A 23,635-nucleotide genomic window follows, 5' to 3' on the forward strand; every position below is an offset into this window, starting at 1 on the left:
TTACCAAATGCTAACAGCTTCAAAGAAGAATGAGGCAAGACCCAAGTTTTTTCCTTAACCCTGACTCATCTCACTGTGTTTCATGACCCAGCTGATGGTCAAAGTTCTGATATCCACAGGGAAAGTGAGGCAGTTGTATTAGCCTGGCTCAGCAGGAGCTAAATGCACACCACGGTCCCTCATCAGCTAAATCAATGTATTCTGTTGCGCAGGAAAACTGGATGAAATAACAATTCTGAATCTCTCTCCTCTCTGCCTGGGGAACTTGCCTTCCTAAGTTTCTCTTTCAAAGAATGAAACAGATAAGGAAATTTTACGCTTAATTAGAGGAGAAGAAGGGGTCTTATTTCAAGTCTTTTCAAAACCATTTTGGTTCTAGGCTTAGTGAAGTCAGCAGAGACACAGTCACCATCTGGCATGAAAGGCATTAATTAGGAGCTTTTGGTCAACATGAGACATCAGATTCAGAAACAGAAGGAATTACGTTGGAAGTCCCCTCAGACCGTATATCCTGTAAGTCGAGAGTCTGTGCATTGGCTTGCTAGATACTAAATAGAGAGATGGCTCATTTTCCGCAGCTTTTTTGAGGTATAATTTATGTGCTCTAATGTTTACCATGATAAGCATGCAATTCAATGACTTTTTAGTAAATATGAAGATTTGTGCACCCATCACCACAATCCAGTTTGGGAACATTTTCTTCACCCTGTTTGCAGTGAATCCCTGCTCCCACCCAGTAGCCACTTATCCACTAACTGGCCCTACTTGTCTTTTATGGATATTTTGTATAAATGAAATAACAATATACCATCTCTTGTACCTGACTTCTTTCACCTAGTGAAATATTTTTAAGGTTCATCCATTGCATAGCATGCTCACTACTTCATCCTTTATATTGATGAAGAGTCTTCGTGAGCTGGAAATACTACATTTTCATTATCCATTCACTTTTGATGGACATTTGTGTTCTTTTCAGTTTTTTGCTGTTATGAGTATTGTTACGATGAACAAGATCTTTGAACAGGTGAATACTTTTCTATGCACAGACTTTGTCTGAACCTACATTTTTATTTTTCTTGAGTGAATTCCTAGGGAGGAAATGACTGAATCATACAGTAAGCTTTACTTTTTAAGAAATTGCCAAGCTGTCTTCCAAAGTGGGTGTACCTTTTGGCTTTACCCCCGGCAGTGTATGAGGGTTCTGATTTTTCTATAACCTCACCAATACTTGTTACTATTTTTTTTTATTATTATAGCCATCCTAGTGAGTAGTTGTATCTCCTGCTAGATTTAATTTGAATTTCCTGATGAGCAATGATCCTGAGCATCATTTCTTGTATTTTGTAGCCAAAGGCACATCTTAAATTAACACTGAATGAAAATGTTGGGAGTCTTTTTTTTAAGATTTATTTTTTATTTATTTGAAAGACAGAGTTACAGAGAGAGGTAGAGAGAGAGAGAGAGGTCTTCCATCCACTGGTTCACTCCCCAGATGGCCACAACAGCCGGAGCTGCACCAATTCAAAGCCAGGAGCCAGGAGCTTCCTCTGGGTCTCCCACATGGGTGTAGGGGCCCAAGGACTTAGGTCATCTTCCACTGCTTTCCCAGGCCATAGCGGAGAGCTGGATCAGAAGTGGAGCAGCCAGGAGTCAAACTGGCGCCCATATGGGATGCCGGCGCTTCAGGCTAGGGCTTTAACCCAGTGTGCCTAGGTGCTGGTCCCATGGGATATTTCAAAAAGGCTCATGGAGAAGTGGAATTAAAATATATTTATTTTTATGCGAAGAATTGGAAATACATACATAGTTTTTTCATAATATGCATTTTCATGAACTTTTTAAGTAATCCTACTCTTTATGGACTACGAACTTTTGTTGCACCTGAATAAACTTATCTTTTAATTCAATTTTCCATGAACTTTTGGAAATACCCATGTATAATAATATCAGAAATAAATTGAATAGTATATTTATTAGTAAAAATAGTCACAGGAGGATTAAGCAGCTTGAATGACTGATCTCTTCATCCACATGTTTCATAGTTTCTGAGGGCCTATCTGTGCTTGGAGCTGTGTTAAGTTCTGGAGAGGAAACAACGAACAAGATTTAGCCCTGTCTTCAGGTATCTTGCAAAGGCATGTCTGGAAGATGGATATGATACATATTGCAAGCAAGGAAGTTAAAGTGGACAGAGTGGAGTAGAAGCTCAGAGAGGGCAGGGACATCTGCGTTGTCACCCAAGTGTTGGAGATCTAGGAACTCTTCATGGGTGATAATGTCACATGAGGTCCTGAAGGACTAGTAGTCAAGCAAAGACTGAAGAGGAGCATCATCCAGGTAGACTCAAAGAGATGGGGACAGATGGCAAGAGGAGAGAGGGACAAGCACAGACCTCGTGTGTTTGCCAAATGAGCGGAGCTCAATACAGCAGGACTACAGAGGGTTTGGGGGAGAGGTCATAGGGCAGAGAGAAATGAAGCTAGAGAGCAGGCAGGGGCAAGAGTGAGATGGGCCTCACAGAGATCCACCAGTGCCTTAGGAAAGGCTTGTCATAAGCAGAGTGCCCTTCAGAAAGTTCTCCCTGCTGCACCATGGGGGACACATGAAGATGAGAAGCCCCGGGCTTTCCCTCTCAGAAGTTGTGTTGGACCTCTTCTGACCTTGAACTATGCCTGTATCTTCCTGGGATCCAACAGGGTCACCTGAAGCATGGAAAATGACCTTGGCTTTCCTATGTTTGGCAGGTGCTATATCACTCTTACACAGTCTCTGCACCTGACCATGAGTGGGGCTCCATCGGGACCTGCAGGCACAGGCAAGACCGAGACCACCAAGGACCTGGGCCGAGCACTGGGCATCATGGTCTACGTGTTTAACTGCTCAGAACAGATGGACTACAAGGTATGGGTTGACCCAGCTTTGGAAGGGACTAGGAAAGGGGTGGCAGCCTAAACCAGGAATGAGGTTTATCCTTAGTCACCCTGCCCAGGTCCCTAGGTCTCAGAGCTCAGACAAGCACATCTAGGATCTTTAACACCTAGAGCTTGCTGATCTCCCTGTAAATCCCTAATGTGACAAGGAAGGGAAGCCCCAGGGATTCTGATTCCTCCAAAGAGCTTTGTGAGCCATGACCTTTGGGTCTTCCTTTCATTTTCTGTAAAATAAAAAATATTGAACAAACATCCAAAGTCATAAATTCTCTACTTGACCCAGAAATACAGAAAGGCCCCTAAGGAGCTATCATAAAGATGCTTGTCTTCATCTAAAAGCTACGTTGGAGCTCTTCTGTAAAAGTGGACATTCTCTTGGGGCACAGTGGGTTACGCTGCCCCTTGTGTCACTGGCATCTCTCATTGGAGCACCAGTTCTAGTTTCACTGCTCTGCTTCCAACCCAGCTCCCTGCTAATGCATCTGGAAAAATAGTTGAAGATAACCCAAAGCTTGGACTCCTACTACCCATGTGGAAGACCCAGATGAAGTTCCAGGCTCCTGGCATTGACCTGGTCCAGCCCTGGCCATTGTGGTCATTTGGGGAGTGAACCAGCACATAGAAGATCACCCCCCACCTCTCTGTCAACCTGCCTTTCAAATAAATAAAATAAATCTGCTTTTTCAAAGTGGACATTCTCCATAATATCTGTAGAGGCAGAATGTTCTACAGAGGCAATGTGACTTCTGTAAACAGACTAGATTAACCCCTACTCATTGCAAGCGATGTAAACAAAAGACAAGTGTGCAGCTAATGCTCATTCAGGCACTCAGCATTTTTTAAAAACTAATGTATTTTTGGTTGCGTCACAGAAAAAAAAGAGTCAGGAAAACAAAAGGTCCATGCAAAAAACATTCTGTCCACATCTAGACTTTAGATAGATTCTTCTTTTTAAAAATGTAATAATAGTTTGTCTCACTGTCTCATTACTTTTATTTTGCTGTATTATATGTATTTTTGTAAACTGCCTTCAGTCTCTTTTGCAAACAAGAGGGCATATAAGTAAATTTAGAGTAGAAAAAATAAAACAATTGTATTAAATAGATTAAATATTTATATATAAAATCATATGAAATATTGACTAAAATAAATGTAATATAGAAACAATTTTAGCAATTGCAAGGTAGCACTTGCAGTTAAAGAGTTATAGAACTCTTCAAATGTTCTATAACTTTAACAATTTCTCCAGTATATAACTGTGCAGTGCGGAGTTGCAGATTCCTGTGGCACCACATTTTCTCATAGCAAGTAAACAAAATTACGATCCAGATCCAAAATAATTGCCCTCCCTAGGGGTTGGTCTACATCCCCTAAATTTTGGCACAACTTCTTTTATTGATGAATACATGGTGCTACTATTTATCTTTTTAGTCAGCCTGGAAGAAGCAGGATTTTTGCTCTTGAAATGAACAAACTCAGCTTTAAAGATTATTTTAAGCTTCTGGATTTTTCTATAGTTGGATACTGAGAGCCTCACTGCAATAAATGTAGTCTCTCAAGGGGAACATTCTACAGGACACACTTGGATTTAGACGTGGGAGAGGTGGCGTATTGATTGAAGAGAATCAGCTGAATTTCTTCCAAGTCATACCTATCAGAGCAAACAGGAAGTGATGACTTAGCCTCATGGCCAAGGGTTACTACGGCCATTTCTCTAAGATCTTTTCAAAAATAAGCACTGAGAAATCACCTCACCAATGTCTTTAAGAGGACAAGGTAAGAAGAGGCATTTGAACTGTGAGTGAAGTGTTAGGTCATCAAGTGTGGGCTGGACACAGATTAGAGAAACCTCTGTAGGTACAATCATAGCCAAACATACCAGAAGAAAGGTGATCCCTCCACAGACAACAAACATCCCTTGTAACCAAACAGTCCCACTAAACTGTCTACAGACTGCCTCTACTGTTTGTTGTCCAGCTGTTCAGAGGTATCTCTCTTTTTTTGACAGGCAGAGTGGACAATGAGAGAGAGAGAGAGAAAGATCTTCCTTTTCCGTTGGTTCACCCCACAATGGCCACTGTGGCCAGTGCACTGTGGCTGGTGCACTGCGCTGATCCAAAGCCAGGAGCCAGGTGCTTCTCCTGGTCTCCCATGTGGGTGCAGGGCCCAAGGACTTGGGCCATCTTCCACATAAAACACTCCAGCAATTGAGCTAACTTAGTGAATTTTGCCATTGCTCAGCAGGTGTGGGACATCATTAAGAGGACACCAAAAACAAGTGGCATAGAGAGGTAGAAGGATCATACATGATACCTGAATGATAGATGTATTGTAGATAAATGGCAGATAGATAGATAGATACAGATTTAGAAAAATAGGTTATAGATGGATTATAGACAGATGATAGGTCAATGATAGATATAGATAAGTAGATGATTCATTGATAGATGAAATAAAGGAAGGAAAAAAGGGATGGAGGGAGGAAACACATAGATGAAGAGAGTACAACCCAGTCTATTTGGAGAAATAAAGCATACAAGAAATAATTAGGGGAGCTAGCACCCAGACTGCATAATCCTGGGTGCTCATGGGTATTCTACAAGCTCCAGGCCCAGGGATTTCTAGAGTAGGGGTAGAGCCTCAGAATATGCCTACCAGGACATATTTGCAGAGGACATGAGACCCAGACAAGGCTGTATAAGTTTAGAGGTTCATGTCATTCAGGGCATGTGCCATTTTAACACAACCCAACCCATTAACAAGTTAGCTTTAAAGACACAACCAAGTCATGTGTGCAGCCTACTCCTTCTCCCACCTTCGTTCTGTCTTTACCTCCTGAGCTCATCTCTCAGGGCCAGGCTGAGATAAGGGGAAGAAGGAAGGGAGGCTCAGAAAGAGCTGTCATGCATTTCCCCAGGGGTCATTTTGATGATTTTATCTTGACTTTCAAAGCAACATTCTGTTTACATCTCTCTGGAACAAAACCTAGAAATAAGAATGGAATAAAGCCAAACTACCATAAACAGGATTAGAGAATAGGAGATCAATGGGGTTTAATCAAGAGGGGAAGGACTAAAAGACACAGAGAGGAACTTGCTGATAAGTAGTGGACTATAAAAAGACCCTGCAGGCTTGGCAATAGGACTGAAATCCTAACAGTGGCACTGAAGGAAGGAAAGTACCTTAACAGGCAGATGATCTCAAACAGGAAGAGACTGGAAAAGAGAGAGACTTCAGTGAGAACATTGCAGTCATTCCAACTTGAGGATATGCAAAACCAGATAATGAGGTCTGAAAGATGGAAAAAGGAAAGAAAAAGATTTTTTAAAGTTAAATGAAACCTAAAGAACATGAGGGCATGGTGGGTGGCAAAAGGAAGAATTATGGAGGAGAGTTTGACCTGTGGTCATCATTTTGCCTACAAATTCTATAAGGGGTTTGGGGACATCATCCTGCTTAGCTCCATGGGGGTTGAGGGTGCAGGTAGGCTTGCAGTAGACACAAGAACAGTGTGAGGACTTGGAGAAAAGGGTAAGTAACTGCTTTACTCTGTTAGCACTTGTTCAGACTGTTCCACAGCAGTCAAGACAAGAGCTGTTCAAGTCATTGCTTCTCAAAGTGTCAATTTCACTTCCACAGATTGCCTTTTAGATTCTCTATTGGTTATCACAGGTCAGGGAGAATATATTATATTTGTCCCTTTGGGACTGGCTTATTTCACTAAGTATGATGTTTTTCAGATTCATCCATGTTGTTGCAAATAACTGGATTTCATTTTTTTTTTTTTACTATTGTGTAGTATTCCATGATGTACATATTCTATTCTTTATCCAGTCTTTTTTTTTCCACATCCTCACCAGTATTTGTTGTTTGTTGATTTCTGTATGAAAGCTATTCTAATGGGGGTGAGGTTAAACCTCATTGTGGTTTTGATTTGCATTTCCCTGAAAGCTAGTGATCCTAATAATTTTTTCATGTGTCTGTTGGCCGTATGGATTTCCTCTTTTTAAAAATGTCTGTTTAAGTCCTTTGCCCATTTCTTAACTGGGTTGTTTGTTTTGTTGTTGAGTTTCTTGATCTCTTTATATATTCTGGTTATTAATCCTTTATCAGTTGCATAGTTTGCAAATGATTTCTCTCATTCTGTCAGTTGCCTCTTCATTTTGCTGAGTGTTTCTTTTGCAGTACAGAAGCTTCTCAATTTGATATAATCCCATTTGTTACTTTTGGCTTTGATGGCTTGTGCCTCTGGAGGGGGAGGGTCCACAGTTTTAAAAGCCTGCAAAATCAGTCTTAATCATGGATTTTAATTTATAAATTTTTATTTAGTACTTGTGACAATTGATAAGTTGAGAAAAATAAAAGATAGAGATAGATTGATGGATAGATTGGTAGATAATGGCTGGATAGATGGATAGGTAGATAGATACAGATGATGATCGATATAGACAGATGATAAATATATACATAGATATAGATGATAGAAAGATGATATAGATGGTATATATATATATATATATATATATAGAGAGAGAGAGAGAGAGAGAGAGAGAGAGGATGAATGATAGATTTTAAGAATGAAATGGAAAAATCCAAAGCACCCAAGCCCAGTGCCTGAAACTTGCATCCTCGAAGATACAGTCCCTGAAGTTGACTCATCACCCTTGTTTTAAGACTCTAATGGGACTTAATCACTATTTTTATGCTGTTTGTTCATTGTCTGTGTTGTCTGCTAGAAAGTAACCCCCTGAGAATAGGGTCTTTGTTGATTCTTCCTGACCTAGATTGGTCTTCAGCATACACTACATGCTTAGTAAATACTTGACAAATGAATAGAGGAGCCACTCAGTTCCAGGAGGTTAACCAAAGGTGGGGTTTATGTTGTACTTTCTCTTTTAAGTCTACCCCACACCCAACCAGCCTATGTGGATGTTAAACTGGGTCTTCCAAAACATTGCTGTAATCACATTCTCTGATTCAAATCTCCAAAGATTTCTTAAAATAATTGAAGGCTTTGTAGAACCAAGACCTTCTTTTGTAATTTAGTTTTCATCCAAAATGGCACCTTTATTTTTCTCTAGATAAATGATTTGTTCATCTTTCTTCCATAAACTCTTCCTCCTACAGAGGCATTTCCCTTAGATTTTACCTACACAGGAACTCCTATCCTATAAACCCAGCATTTCCTATGTGTGTTGCAAATCATACAGCTAGTAAGGCAGCAGCACCCAGATTTTCTGCTCTTTCCATTTATGCCAAGGTTTGCCAGAGTGCATTCTAAGAAATCCAGGGGTTGTATGGGGGTAAGAGTGGGGGTGATTGATCATAGCCATGTAATGAAGTAAAATAGATTTTTTTTTTTGTTGCAGGAATTCTCACGGCTTTAAAATGCTAGTATAAATGGTAATCTAGCAAAAGTGAATTATCGAATATAGTGTTTGGGGACTACACTGGGGCATAGTGTGTTACTCTGCTGCCTGCAGTGCCAGAATCTCATATGGGTGCTCATTTGAGTCCCAGCTGATCCACTTCAGATCCAGCTCCCTGCTAATGTGTCTCAGAGAACAGCAGAAGGTGGTCCAAGTGCCTGGGCCCCTGCACCCATATGGGAAACCTGGATGAAGCTCTTGGCTTCTGGCTTCAATCTGGTCCAGTCCTGGCCATTGCAGCCATCTAGGGGAATGAACCAAAAGATGAATGATCTCTCTCTCTCTCCATCCCCCCCCCAACTCTGCCTTTCAAATAAATAAATAATTTTTAAAAAATTAAACATAAAAGTATGTAATGTTTGCTGAATTTGCTTGCCCTCAAAGCTCCTCTTTCAAGGAACACCTCTCAGATCTGCAGGTCCACAGAATAAACCTCAGAAACTGTACTATGCTTGGGTATTCACTTTGGCAAAACTGATCACTCTGGAACACTCTGAGCCAGTATTGTCTGAACTCCAAAGCATTTGTGGTTGACATTACTCATGGGAGCCACTGCTCATATAGCCGTGTTCTGGTTTTAGTTGCAGACGTATGGCCACAATCTACCCGAAGATTCTTAGCGGTGCCGAGCTTTCCTGCGTTTAGCACACACAGAGCAGTTAACAAGTGCCCACTGGAGCGTGTATTTGGCGAGGTGCTTAGGATGCCACATAGCACACCTGTGTCCCATATCATAGCACCTGGGTTCAAGTCCTGGCTCTGCTTTTTATTCCAGCATCCTGTGCCCTGAGAGAAAGCAGGTGATGGGTTAAGTATTTGTGTATATATCCCCCTTTTGAGACACCAAGATTGAGTTCCAGATTCCTGGTGTTGGCTTGGTCCAGGCCTGGCTGTTGTGGGCATTTGGGAAGTGAAACAGCAGATGGAAGATTTCTCCCTCTGTCTGTGTGTATCTCTCTCAAATAAATAAGTTTTTTAAAATAAATAAATGATACCCACTGAATAAATGAATAGAACTTCCCTATTATTTACATTTAATGATGTTTCCTGATCTTGAAAGAGTATCCTAAGAACCTATCTCTTTACATTGCTCCATGGTTTACTAATTCACGCTGATTGCCCAGAATGGTTTTTATTCTGGGGATAGAAATACATTCTTCCCTTCAAAATTCTGTCCTTAGTCTGATTTGGAAGATTTACCTGTAGTTGGTTTTCTATAGATGTTATCACTCTCTGTTCCCATCTCCAGCTCCCTGTCACTCCAGGAAACCTAGGTAGTTGTGCTTGGATTTATTTTTTAAGATTTATGTATTGGGGCCGGCACTGTGGCTCACTAGGCTAATCCTCCACCAGCGGCGCTGGCACACTGGGTTCTAGTCCCGATTGGGGTGCCAGGTACTAGTCCTGGTTGCTCCTCTTCCAGTCCAGTTCTCTGCTGTGGCCCAGGAGGGCAGTGGAGGATGGCCCAAGTGCTTGGGGCCGTGCACCTGCATGGGAGACTAGGAGGAAGCACCTGGCTCCTGGCTTCGGATCAGCACAGCGCCGGCCGTAGCGGCCATTAGGGGAGTGAACCAATGGAAGGAAGACCTTTCTCTCTGTCTCTCTCTCACTGTCTATAACTCTACCTGTCAAATAAAAAAAAAAAGGATTTATGTCTTGATTTACTTAGTTATTTACTTACTTACTTGACAGCAGAATCAGAGAGAGAGAGAGAGAGAACATGCAATTCCATCTGCTTGTTTACTCCTCCAAATACCTGCAACAGCCAAGACTGGTCCAGGTTAAAATCAAGAGCCAGGAACTTTATCTGGGTCCCCACGTGGGTGACTTGGACTTCAACTATCATCTGATGTACTTGAACTATTATCTGATGCCTACCAGAACATACATTAGCAGGAAGCTGGATAGGGAGTAGAAGTGGAAGTCGATCCTGGGCGCTGCGATATGGTATGTGGGCATCCCAAGCAATGGCTTTACCCACTGCACCAAACCACTGCCCCTGTACTTGGATTTAAAGAACAGACATAAACGTTGCCATCAATGCCTGCCAAAGGCTAAGTGGAGGGCTTTTTATCAGTATGGTGTAAGAAAAAGCATCTTTTATTCATTGCCTGGGATTTTTGAAAGCTACAGCATCAACAGCAATGCAGCCCTGGTGACATTTTAAAGGAGCTTCCACCCTAGTGCCTTGAAAAGGTTCTGTTTGATCCCATGACTTACGTTGGCACCTGTCACCCTCAAACATTTAGTGGTTCTTGAAATTTTAATACGAATTTCTGACCAGTGGTCTTTAGGGGGCTGGAAGTACCTATAACAAACAGGATGGGAAATGACTTAGATGTGTGTATCAATAGTCTCAACGCAGCTGGTAATTCAATCCCTGTGCTTTCCTCTGCAGTCTTGTGGCAACATCTACAAAGGCCTGGCTCAGACTGGTGCTTGGGGCTGTTTTGATGAGTTCAATCGAATCTCCGTGGAGGTCTTGTCGGTGGTGGCAGTGCAGGTATGGGGGACACACGGTGAGAGTGGGGTGCAGTCTCATGGTCTTAATATTGAGCACTGTGAAAGTCTACAGCCCCTTGTTTCCAACCTCTCCTTGGTATCCACTTCCATCTCCTCTTGCCATTTCATGCCCCTTTTGTCACCCTCTAAAATCAGGGCTAAGTGAGGCTCTCCTCCAGTAGGGTTCTCCTTACCAAAGCAGATCCATTTACTGTCTATGAGGCTCAGTTCTCTCTTCTGCACAGTGGGGATCAGGAATCTCTCTCCTAGTTCCTACTAAAGAGTGCAAGAAAGGACCATCCAAGTTAGCAGAGCTCAGAGTCTTGGAAAGTTAATGCACCCTGGCTCTAAATCAGGACTAAAAATCCCAGCTTTTTCATTTCCTGTTGGAGTCTCTTGGCAAATCTCTCTGTGTCTCTCCACCTAATTCACTCAATTATACCTAAAGTAAAGAGTGCAGCATGAATGTTGTTGAATGAAGTCCTTGTTTGGGGTAGATGTTATGTAAGCATGCTACTTGTCATTCACGTCATCCAGAAAGTGTTTCCTGAATGCCTGCAACACAGCCAGCACTGTGCTAAAGACTGGGGTGAAGGTCCCCCATGGACAGAACATGATCCCTTACTTCAAAACAGCTTGAGTTCTAGAGACAGACATAAGCACTTTCAATGTTCTAGGAGTGACTTGAATTCTGACCCACAGTATGGGAGATTTCCAGATACATTATCTTGAAGCCAGTCTGTGGAAGAATGGGGAGGACATGGATTGGGCTAAGGATCCTGAAGACAATGGGAATACTGAAAAGGGGTATGGGGGAGTTGAACAAGCCTTTGTTGAGAGTTGTTCTGCACCAGGCACTTTTCATATCTCATCTCATGTTCCCACAAAGGCACTAAAAGACACTGTTATTCCCATTTTCTATATGGAGAAACAGAAGATCACAGAACAAAAGGAACCTGTCCAAGTACACAAGGGATGGAAAGTGGCAAGGTTAGGATTTGAACCCAGGACCTCGACTTGTGCCATCCCAGGACAGATATGGGGACAGATGTGGTATCTGCGGGGAAGCATGTTGAAGGAGAAAATGAGGCTGGAGAAGCAGGTTCAAACCAAATCAGAGACTTGAATGTCTTCTGCTGTAGGCACAAAGAATCGCTGAAGATTTCCAAGAGGGAAATTATCCTTCTACTTGGCAGCAGGTAGAATGAGGGACTGGGCAGTAGGAATCTTGGTGGCTGAAGTCAAGTCAAGGTTCTCCCCCGGGGGTCCTGATGGGAGTTGTTGCAAAGGTTCCTACACCCCACCCCAAGATTCCTCATCACCAAGATGAAGCAGTTGCTTTGCCTGCCCCTGGTTCCACACCCCTTCCTGTAAGTTGAGTGCCCATTTCCCATGGCTGATTTTAGAATCCCTGTCTCATCACAAAGGGCACCATACAATGGAAAAAGCTATGACAAGGCACTCAGGATAATGTGTGCTGGGTGCTTCTAGTTTGGGGTGCACATTGTACAATCACAAAAAGTTTACTTTTGCTCTTATTGTTGACTTTTAATTCCAAAGCAGTATGCAGACAGCACAGGAAAAGAAACATGAATCTATACAAGACCCTTTAACTCTTACAGACCTCTGTATAATTCCTTCAGGTGCAAACAACATTCAACTCAACTGACATTCTTCTTAAGCAAGAGTGCAGGGTTGACTTAAAAGATGGCAGAAGGTCTTTGGGAGGAAAGTTCAAGCAGAAGGCCTGTATGGTGGAGGAAACTAACTGAGGTAGCACCAGCCCCCTCCAACTGGCCTGTCTGCCCCATCCTCTTGACCACCACTGCCCAGCATTCTGTCCCTGTCACAGGTGGGCTGCTCGTAGAGCTATAGGCAGGGTACTCAAGCGATCACAGAGCTAAACAGGGATGGAACTCACACCATTGCACAAACACCTCCAGCTGCCCTGAGAGCCAGAGGCAAACAGGGGGTTCTATGGGTTCCCTTCACTTACCTTTCCCCCACACCATCACACACCACACACAAGATGATCAGCCTTTCCATTCTCTCACATCTGAAGCTGGTCATTGTGTTCATCACTGCCCTTTGTCCAGACTGATCCCTGCTGAAGCCCCTGATAGTTGCTAAACTTGCAGGGCTCTTCTGAGTGTCAGGGTGAAATAGGGCTTTCCCTTTGCATAGGTTTGCTCTATTCCTTAGGAGTTAGTGGCAGGGGCAGGGAAGAAGGCAAGCGTCTGACCTGAATCCTTTGTAGGGACTGAAATGTTTAACTAGGTGGGCGCATGTCAAGCATGTCATTATCACATTGGGTGTAGCTTGAAATGGGCCAGAGTGGGACCATTTCCATTGATGATGAACTCTGCACATACAAGGCATTTAGATTTTCCTGGATTATTGCATGATGAGAGCCAGTTGTTAAGCATCTCCTAATACAGCTATACTTTACAAGGATTTGATCTCAGCATGGCCAGACCATTTAAATTTGAAAGAGAACTTGAATATGCAGGGTGTTTTTTTAATATAAGAAATAAAACATGATTCCAACTTTTTTGCAGCCATGTCACAAACTGGAACCCTCTAAAGTCTGTTTGATGATTGCAGTGTGTTGGTGATGGTGATGATGGGAGGTGATGATGCTCATGATGATGATGGTGGTAGTGATGATGGTGATGAGGTGGGCTGGTGATGTTGATGATTATGGTGGTAATGATGGTGCCAGTGGTGAAGACGATGGTGGCGGTGATATGTGCGACTATGATCATCATCTGAACACTGTAGGAAACAAGTTGAAGAAAAGTAGATGGCTGGGACATAGAGTAGAGAAGAAGGGTCTACACACTGGTCTCACGGGTCTCTTCTACGCTCTCGGACCAGCCTCAAGCTACCTTACTAAAGCCGACAGTCCATTAACCAATGAGACAGTGCCCAACAGCCATTGCCCCTACCGCATATGAGATAGACACTGCATTTGCCTTATTTTGAAACTTCCTTGCCTGAGGTCAGGTTCTCTAAGATCAATTTGTTCCCTTTTGTTTCTGGAATTAAGTAAATTCAACCTGGAATTCCCCAGTGCAGTCACACTCTAGCCTAGGAACACACCCACAGGAGACATTCTTAAGAAAGTGCTCTGACAGCAGCCGCAGCAGAATCTGAGCTGGTAGCATTTAAAATCATACACCCATCCAAGGAGAAAATTGCACTTAATTATTCACATGGTAATCCAGGCTGGCATATTGGTTCAGAAGCCGCCCCAGCTGCCAGCAGCTCTTCTCCCTCACCCTCCCCTCTCCTCCTATCAGCTCCCTACCCGTCTGTGCTCCTCTTCACAGTCACTTCTACAAAAGCCATCATGCTTCAGAGTCTTTGTCATTGGCTATTTTCATGTCCATGTCAGACTGGTCGAGCAGAATTGCATTTCCACTCAGGAAAAACCCCAATGTGGCAATTCTGAGCAAAATTACTGTGCTATTTTTAAAACATACATGATACCACCTTTTTTTTTTTCTTTCCAGAATCCCCTCATTACTCTCACAATTGATTCTGCAGACCTTGCATTATCTGAGCCCGTGCCACCAGTACATAGCTCCCTGCCCTGCACCTGCAGCCCCTTGGGCTCCTCCCTGCTCTCTGGCCAGGTGTTCCTGCCATTTCCTTCTCTTCCTGGTGGTACAAGCCATCATGGTGGGCTGGGCTGTGGCAGAAAGCAGGGAGAGGCAGATCATTTGGCAAGGACTTGGGAGCCCTCTGTAGCTGGGGTCCAAGTACTCCAGGCACTGTACAAATGCCCCAGTTTCAGAGCCAAGGGAGCTTCTCGTGCCACATCCTCTGTGGAAGAGCTTAAGGTCTAATGTAAAGAAAAAAGCACACACACACAAATTAAGAAGTGAGTAGGCTTCATTTCCCAAAGACAGCAGACTCCAATCTGCCAGTGCAGAGGGAAGCATGCAGTGAGCCAGGCAGCATTTGAATAGCACATGTCCTTCAGGACAAAGGCTTGGAAAGAGAATGGTCCTGGGGGACCATGGAATAGAAGAGGCGAGTTGGAGGAGAGTGGAGCAAAAGCAGCGAGGACTCAGACACCACAGGGCTAGCCTGCGACCTCCCTGGAGTATGTGGCTGGCAGAGACAGCACTGTAGTGCTTCGCTGAGGGGGCCAGATGACGGCCCTATCCTGAGTGGGAGGACGCAGGGACAGAGCCTTCTGTGATCACCCGCTCCCAGGCTAGGAGGGGGAAGACACTATCCTCCAGCGAGAAATCCAGGCCCGAGAGTCAGACAAACACGTGGCTTTGTGCTGAGATCAGGACTGACAATTGCCCATAACACACTGATGATCTGAGATCAGGGCTGGCTGCCCAAACACAGTCTCCACCTTAACAAGTTCCCCAGTGAGTCCCACACAGTCCAGCCAGAGCCCGTGCTGCTCCAGTTGTCTCAGTCCCGGCTAAACGTTACGATTGCCTGTGTGGACTTGAGAAGAGTGAGGTGCAGTCTACACCTCCAAAAGATTTTGATTTAATTGGCCTGGGTTTAGGACCTGGGTGTTGGAGTTTATTAAAAACTTTCCACACATGGGTCACACATTCAGAAGTCTATGAAAAACAGCTCATGGGGCTGGCGTGGTGGCTCACTTGGTTAATCCTCCGCCTGCGGCACCGGCATCCCATATGGGCGCCGGGTTCTAGTCCCGGTTGCTCCTCTTCCAGTCCAGCTCTCTGCTGTGGCCCGGGAAGGCAGTGGAGGATGGCCCAAGTGCTTGGGCCCTGCACCCGCATGGGAGACCAGGAGGAGGCACCTGGCTCCTGGCTTCGGATTGGTGTAGCTCCGGCCGTAGCGGCCATTTGGGGGTGAACCAACGGAAGGAAGACCTTTCTCTCTGTCTCTCACTCTCACTGTCTATCTGTCAAATAAATAATTAAAAAAAAAAAAAGGAAAGGAAAACAGAGCTCAGAGGGAGCCCGTCAAATCAGGAAGACATTCGTGAGGACTGTCTCAGTTCATTTTCTGTTGCTGTAACACAATACCTGAGACTGGATTGTTTATGAAGAACAGAGGTTTATACTGGCTCACAGCTCTGGAATCCAGGATGTCCACAATCAGGTGCAGATCTCGGGCTGCATGATACCATGGAGGAAAGCAAAAGGGCAAGCAGGTGCACGGGGAGAGACAACACAGAAAGGGCAGCCTTGCTTTAGAACACTGCTCTCGATTCACTCACTCAGTCCTCGAGAAAAGCAGTCACTCCTTTTAGCAACCAGGCGGCCTGTCACAGTTTCCACCTCCCAACACTGCCACGGCGACAGCTACATTTCAACACTGCTTTTAGGAGGGACAAACCATATTCAGCACACAGCAAGGACTGTAGAGATTAGCTTCACATCAGGACCCCCAAGATTGAGCTCAGTGGGTCCTGACTTGTGTGTGGGCTGCAGGGACAAGGCCTCCGGCCAGGTGGGGCAGAAGGAAGTGGAGGACTGAGAGAAGAGGTCGGTCTGCCGCTGTGAATCAGGTGCCCTGGGCATGGGCAGAACTCTAAGAATGGACTAAACTGCAGGGCTTCTCAGACTTTAGCATGCATCAGAATCATATGGAGCTCTGAAAACTCACCTTGTAGGACTCACACCCTTGGAATTTCTGATTTGGTCAATCTGAGGGGTGGGGTAAGGATTTGCAAATATAATAATTTCCAGGTGATGATGACCCCACTCTGAGAACCACTGCTTTTAGGGTGAAGTATTTCAATCTGGGCATCAGTGACATTTGGGGCAGAGCAAGGGCAGTCCAATGCCTTGTAGGATATGGAGCATCATCCTTGCCCACTACTAACTGCAAGCCCTTAGCAGCCTCCCCCAGATTATGATAGCAAAAGTGTCTCCAGAATTGCCAGATACCCCCGAGGGAGAGCTGTGTGCAAAATCATCCCCAGCTGAAAGCACTGGTTTTCTACATAACTTTCCATTCTTTCCACCAAAAACATCTTCGGTGTGGAAATTGGGTCTCTAAATTACTTTTTTAAAAGATTTACATATTAGAAAGACGGAGGGGCAGGTGCTGCGGCTCAATAAACTAATCCTCCGCCTTGCGGCGCCTGCACCCCAGGTTCTGTCCCGGTTGCCCCTCTTCCAGGCCAGCTCTCTGCTGTGGCCCAGGAGTGCAGTGGAGGATGGCCCAAGTGCTTGGGCCCTGCACCCTCATGGGAGACCAGGAGAAGCACCTGGCTCCTGGCTTCGGATCAGCGCGGTGCGTCGGCCGCAACATGCTGGCCGCGGCGGCCATTGAGGGGTGAACCAACGGCAAAGGAAGACCTTTCTCTCTGTCTCTCTCTCTCACTGTCCACTCTGCCTGTCAAAAAAAAAAAAAAAAAAAGAAGAAGAAGAAGAAGAAAGAAAGAAAGACGGAGGGACAGAAACAACAGGACAGAGAAAGAGAGAGAGATCTTCCATCTACTGGTTCATTGCTCCAGAAGGCCAGAGCTGGGCCAGGCCAAAGCCAGGCAGCAGGAAATCCATCTGGGCTTCCTATGTAGACGACAGGAACCCAGGAACTTGGGCCATCATCCGCTGCTTTCCCAGGTGCGTTAACAGTGCACTAGATCAGAAGTGCTGCAGCTGAGACTTGAACCAACGCTGGGATATGGAATGCCATCTTTGCAAGTGCAGCTTGACCCTTTGCACCACAGCACAACATCACTGTGTCTCTAAATGATAACAAACATGATTGTTTTCAGAGCAAAACAGATTACTCAGAAGCCATACGTGTTTGATGGGAACCTAAATGTAGCCGGCCCTGTGTTCCTTCTAACAGCAGCGGTCTGGGGAAAGTGACAAAAAGAGTGCCTGGTTTTTTGTTGTTGTTGTTGTTTTGACAGGCAGAGTGGACAGTGAGAGAGAGAGACAGAGAGAAAGGTCTTCCTTTTTCCGTTGGTTCATGCTGCCGGTGCACCGCGCTTATCTGAAGCCAGGAGCCAGGTGCTTCTCCTGGTCTCCCATGCAGGTGCAGGGCCCAAGCACTTGGGCCATCCTCCACTGCCTTCCCGGGGCCATAGCAGAGAGCTGGCCTGGAAGAGGGGCAACCGGGATAGAATCCGGCACTCCAACCGGGACTAGAACCTGGTATGCTGGTGCCGCAGGCGGAAGATTAGCCTATTGAGCCACGGCGCCGGCCAATTGCCTGGTTTTAAACCCAGTTTAGTCCCACTAAGCCAGTTGTTGCATATCAGCCAAGTCATCTCTTCTTCTAACTTTGTATTTTGTTCCAATTTTAGTATGATAGAAAAGTTGAAAAAAAAAAAGTCTACAGCTCCCACATTTCCCCACTCCTAGCTTTCCCTGTTAAAATCTTACAAAACATAGAACACTTTCTTAACCAGCTTCTGTCTCAGTTTCCTTTGAGTAGAATAATTCATGGAAAAGACTGCACTTAAAATTGGTGACTGGTATATAGCAAGAACTCAAAAATGTCAGTTGTTTATTTTTTTGTTATCACCGTGGCTTGAAAAATCTCTGAAAACAACGAGTATTAATGGAGAAACAGGCCCCAAATAGTGAGATGTACCTGGCAGTCTTAGCTATCAGTCTGGCCTACCCACGTGTGCACCCCCACTCGCCTTGGCTCCCATTTAATCTGCCTTCCCTATCCACCTGCTGTTCCCCTATTGGCACCTGAAGGACCTCTGCACTTCCAGGCCCTGAGCTTTGTTCAGGCCTCTTGCACCCTGATCACGGATACATTCCAGTGATTTATTCCAAAGACCTCCGTTGCTGCTGAAGCAACGAGGAATTCCCAGTAAGTATCTCCTGTCTCGTACAAGCTAGGCTAGCAGAAACACCCACGCACACCCATGCTCCAACACTGACTGCATCCTCCAGTCTGTTCAACACTCCCCATCAAGGGGCCCTCCGCAGAATTCCACACAAAAGCACAGATGCCGCCAATCCGAGACTGTGGGATGCATTTTTGCTGAGCATGAGGTGTTGCAGGACAGAATGCTGAGTCAGACAAACAGCAGGGTGGGAGTGAGGGGTGAGGGGTGGGGGCTGGGTCCCTGGCTCTTGCCTTGGCCTTCAGCCAGACTTGGAAATGCTAATTAAATGTGCTTCACCGCTCCCCTAACAAGGCCAGTGCTCAGAATATTTTATAGACGGGAGGACTGGGGACAAAGGAGAGAAGCAACCTTTAGCAGTGGCAGAGCACCCTGTGGGGAGGACGCTGAGGGCTCCCTCCCCACCATACCAGCAGAGCTGGGCCAAGCTAAAAGCCCCAGGGACTCCAGCAGAGCTCGAGGGTTTGGCTGGCTTGGAGGGTGGGTGCTGAAGACAGCTTCTGCCAGGAGGGCATTGATATTCTGCACGTAGAAGAGAAGTTTCAGTCTCACACTAATTGCTGCGAGCTCGGATGTATTCAGTCATTAGAGCTTCACTTCGGGAAGGGCGCTGAATCTAATTGTAAAACTATCACACATCCTGGCAAATGCTCCCTTCCAAGCACCAGAGACAGCCTTGCTCAGTGGAGGATGGTCCAGCTGCCTCTCTCTCTCCTTCCCACCCCTCCCCATGCACACACTGCATCCCTGCACCCCTGTCCTCAAGGAACTTGTCTATTCTTGGCTGATCTGGAGTTGGCTGACATGCAGAGTGGGCTCGTTCATAATCTTGCACTGGACCCAGCGTTCAGATTTTTGTTCCTGTGAAGCCTGTGAGGCCAGGAACTCCCAGAGAGTTCCAGGGACCTGGCTGAACAAGGTCATAGATCCTGGGCAAGCAATCAAGGATTAACCCTTTTGTCTTCCTCCTTCTGATGTGAATCATTTCTGTGCATGTTTCTTTAGTGCTAGGTGTGAAAATGAGTGGTTGCTTTTCACTTATGTCTTTCATGTGTGCAGATCCAGAACATAAATCTCATCAGGTCAAGCTTCAGCTTGGCTCCAGCCTGCATTTAAAGAAAAGTCAAGTCTTGTTAGAAAGGCACTCACAGCCATTTGTGGTCTGACCCCAGCCCACCTCGGCCATGGTGGAGCTTGCAGCTCTTCACCGTGAACCAGAGGCTACATCCATAAATTCTTTTGCCCTGAGCCCGTACTCAGACTGCACACAGTCATTTTGGAGATGTACTTGGGGTCACAGCTTCAAGGGGCTAAACCAGACAGGGACCACAATTCAATGGCAGGAATGACAATAAAAATTCTCATGCATGCTGCTAGCTTCCAGCATTTTCTGTGCACTAAGTCCTTTACAGACCCAGTTTCCTTTCAGCCTTAATACAAGCCCAGGAAGTAGGTATGGGTGCTCTCACCATCCATAGCATAGTGGCTAAGAGCACGGGCTCCAGGGGCTGGTGCTGTGGCATGGTGGTAAAGCCTCTGCCTGCAGCACTGGCATCCCATATAGACACCAGTTTGAATCCCAGCTGCTCTACTTCTGATCCAGCTTCCTACTAATGCACCTGGAAAAGCAGTGGAAGATAGCACAAGTCCTTGGGCCCCTGCATCCACGTGGAAGCCCTGAAAGAAGTTCCTGGCTTCAGATTGGCCCAGCTCTGGCTATCGCAGCCACTTGGGGGAGTGAACTAGCAGATGGAATACTTGTCTCTTTCTCTCTCTCTCTCCCTCTCTCCCCTCTGCCTCTTCTTCTCTGTAACTCTTTCAAATAACTAAATAAATCATGAGAGAGAGAGAGAGAGAGAGAGAGAGAGAGAGAGAGAGAGATAATGGGCTCTAGAATCCACTGGGCTGGATTGAAATCCCACTGGTAGCTGTATGATTGAGCAAAGCTGCTATACCTGGCCATGCTGTTTGCCATTTTCTCATTCAGAAATGGGCATGATAAGATGATAATGGGGATGATAATGGAGGCATGGTGAGGTTCAAATGAGTTCACATACAGAAAGTGCTCAGAACAGTGCCAGCCAGGCACATGGTCCACACTAATGATGGCTACAGAGGGAGCCCACATTCTGAGACAGTGAAACACGTATTTTGCTGTCCACTGCCATCCCCAAAGCCCCAGAGCCAGAAATAAAGAAGTGAGCAGCCAGATTTCTTTCGGACACACCATCAGCACACATCAGCAGAGACCCAGGGTGCAGCCACGTGTCTGTCTTTCAGCGCAGGGGCCACACAATATTGCCTGTGCTGGCTGTGACGAGGCATCCCCGGGTTCCCTTGTGGCCCCACCACTGACCACAGGCAAACACAAAAGAGTTCTTTTTCCCCTCCTATTGCTTCACCAGGTCAAAAGCATCCAAGATGCGATTAGAGACAAGAAGCCACGGTTCAACTTCCTTGGGGAAGAGATCAGCCTGGATCCTTCCGTGGGCATCTTCATCACCATGAACCCGGGCTACGCGGGCCGCACAGAGCTGCCAGAGAACCTCAAGGCACTTTTCAGGTGAGCATTTCTGCCTCACGTGAGGGCTCCTGAAGAGAAGTCTCCTCTCTCTCTCTCTTCCTCTCTCTCTCTCTCTTACTCTCACTCACTCTTTTAAAGATTTTTTTATTTATTGGAAAGTTGAGTTACAAAAAAAAAGAGGAGACACACACACAGATACACACACACCCTGGCGGGGATCTTCCAACTGCTGGTTCACTCCCCAAATGGCTGCAACGACAGGGGCTGAGCCAGGCTGAAGCCAGGAGCCACTAGCTTCTTCCAGGTCTCCCATGTGGGTGCAGGGGCCCAAGGACTTGGATCATCTTCCACTGTTTTCCCAGGTGCATCAGCAGGGAGCTGGATTGTAGCAGAACCGCCAGGCACTCATGTGGGATGCTGGCACTGCAGGCGGAGGCTTTATCTGTTACACCACAGTGCTGGCCCCTTCCTCCTCTCCATATCTATATATATATATGTCAGAGAAAATTGGGAATATATAGAAAAAGTATTTTTTTTTTTAATTTTTGACAGGCAGAGTGGACAGTGAGAGAGAGAAACAGAGAGAAAGGTCTTCCTTTTGCCGTTGGTTCACCCTCCAATGGCCGCCGTGGTAGGCGCGCTGCGGCCGGCACACCGCGCTGATCCGATGGCAGGAGCCAGGGGCTTATCCTGGTCTCCCATGGGGTGCAGGGCCCAAGGACTTGAGCCATCCTCCACTGCACTCCCTGGCCACAGCAGAGAGCTGGCCTGGAAGAGGGGCAACCGGGACAGGATCGGTGCCCCGACCAGGACTAGAACCCGGTGTGCTGGCGCCGCAAGGCGGAGGATTAGCCTAGTGAGCCACAGCGCCGGCCTGAAAATGTATTTTTTAATTATTACTTATTTATTTTGAATAGTCAGGTATGGAGGAGGGGGAGAGACAGATGTTCCATCCTCTGGTCACTCCTCAAATGGCCATAATGGACAGGGCTGGGCCAGGCCAAGACCAGGAGCCAGGAACTTCATCCAGGTCTCTCACAGGGGTACAGGGGCTCAAGCATTTGGGCCATCTTATGCTGCTTTTCCCAGGCCATTTGCACGGAGCTGGATTGGAAGTAGAGCAGCCGGGACATGAACCAGCACACACATGGGAATGCTGGCATAACAGAAGGAGGCTTTACCTACTACACAACAAGAGATTTTTGTAAACCACCTGTCGTGCCATTATGAGTAAAATTATTTTTTTGCTTGTGCTTCGTTGTTTATATGCATAGTTAAAACCCATACATTTGTCGTCTATACACAGTTATGTCTTGCTTTGTTTTTTCATTTCATAGTCTATCATCATAATATCCTAAATATTTTCTTCTATTAGATATTCTTAATAAATCTCATTTCATGGCTTCATATTTATCTATCAAGTACACAGTCCACAATGTAATTAACTAGTCCCTGCAGATAAATATTAAGACCATTTCTAACATTTAAAATAAATTCATGCATAATGCTGTAATGTACATCTTTGTATATAAATCTTTCCTTCTGTATGCATGATGATTTTGTTTGGCTAGCTTCCCAGAAGCAGAATTACTGAGTTAACGGGTAGGAACATTTTTAAGGCTCTCGATACACATTGCCAAATTGCTTTCTAAAAAGAGTAGTACCAAATTACACTCCTAGTAGCGATGCGTGCGAACACCTCTTTTATTTCACCCTTGCCACCCGTGAATATTGCTGTGTTTTTAAATCTTCTTTATTTTGATAAGAAAACCACAAATGCATTTTCTAGCAGGAGCTGGCGTCTGCGACCTGTTTTCAGAAAAGTGAAGTTGGCCCAACAAAGAGAAAACTAAAAGGATGCTCCGTGGCTCCTGATTTTCTGCTTACGGAGCTTTCACCTGTGTGAGAGAGAGAAGCCATGAGGAGCTTGGACAAAGCTGTCGGTTCCATTTGGGGACTGCGAGACACAGTGCCCTGTCTCTCTGGGGGAGGTTGTCACACAGTGATTGGTTTTCAGAAGCCGAAGGCAGCAGGGGGCAGCTCCTTGAGTACTCTAGTCCTTCATATTTTAGAAATTAATTAATTAATTAGCTAATTTTATTTGAAAGAGACATACAGACAGACCTCCTATCTTCTGGTTTACTCCCCCCAAATGTCTCTCCCTATATCTCTGCAATGCCCAGGGCTGGGCCAGGGTTAGAGCCAGGAGCTAGGAACTCAATCTGGATCTCTCATGTGGCTGGCAGAGACCCAACTACTTGAGCCATTGCTGCTGCCTCTAAGGGTCAGCATCAGCAGGAAGTTGGAACTCAGAGCAGAGCCAGAACACAAACCCAGACATTCCAATGTAGGATAAAGGTATCTCTTGGTAGTCTCTCTCTCTCTCTCTAAGGGTAAAGGTTTATTGTCGAGTGGGGGAAACTCG

The 23,635-nt window shown here is 45.5% G+C and overlaps 1 protein-coding gene across 1 annotated transcript in view; it reads left to right on the forward strand.

The window, feature by feature from the left end:
- Positions 1-23,635, forward strand: part of DNAH9 (dynein axonemal heavy chain 9) — a 359,765-nt gene that overhangs the window by 116,239 nt on the left and 219,891 nt on the right. Inside the window, exons 27-29 of the mRNA XM_062215967.1 lie at positions 2,745-2,901; positions 10,758-10,862; positions 21,092-21,249. Coding sequence (XP_062071951.1) covers positions 2,745-2,901; positions 10,758-10,862; positions 21,092-21,249 — 420 coding nt within the window. The remainder of the gene's footprint in view (positions 1-2,744; positions 2,902-10,757; positions 10,863-21,091; positions 21,250-23,635) is intronic.

The sequence above is a fragment of the Lepus europaeus genome, chromosome 18 (assembly GCF_033115175.1).
Source record: "Lepus europaeus isolate LE1 chromosome 18, mLepTim1.pri, whole genome shotgun sequence".
Taxonomy (NCBI): Eukaryota; Metazoa; Chordata; class Mammalia; order Lagomorpha; family Leporidae; genus Lepus; species Lepus europaeus.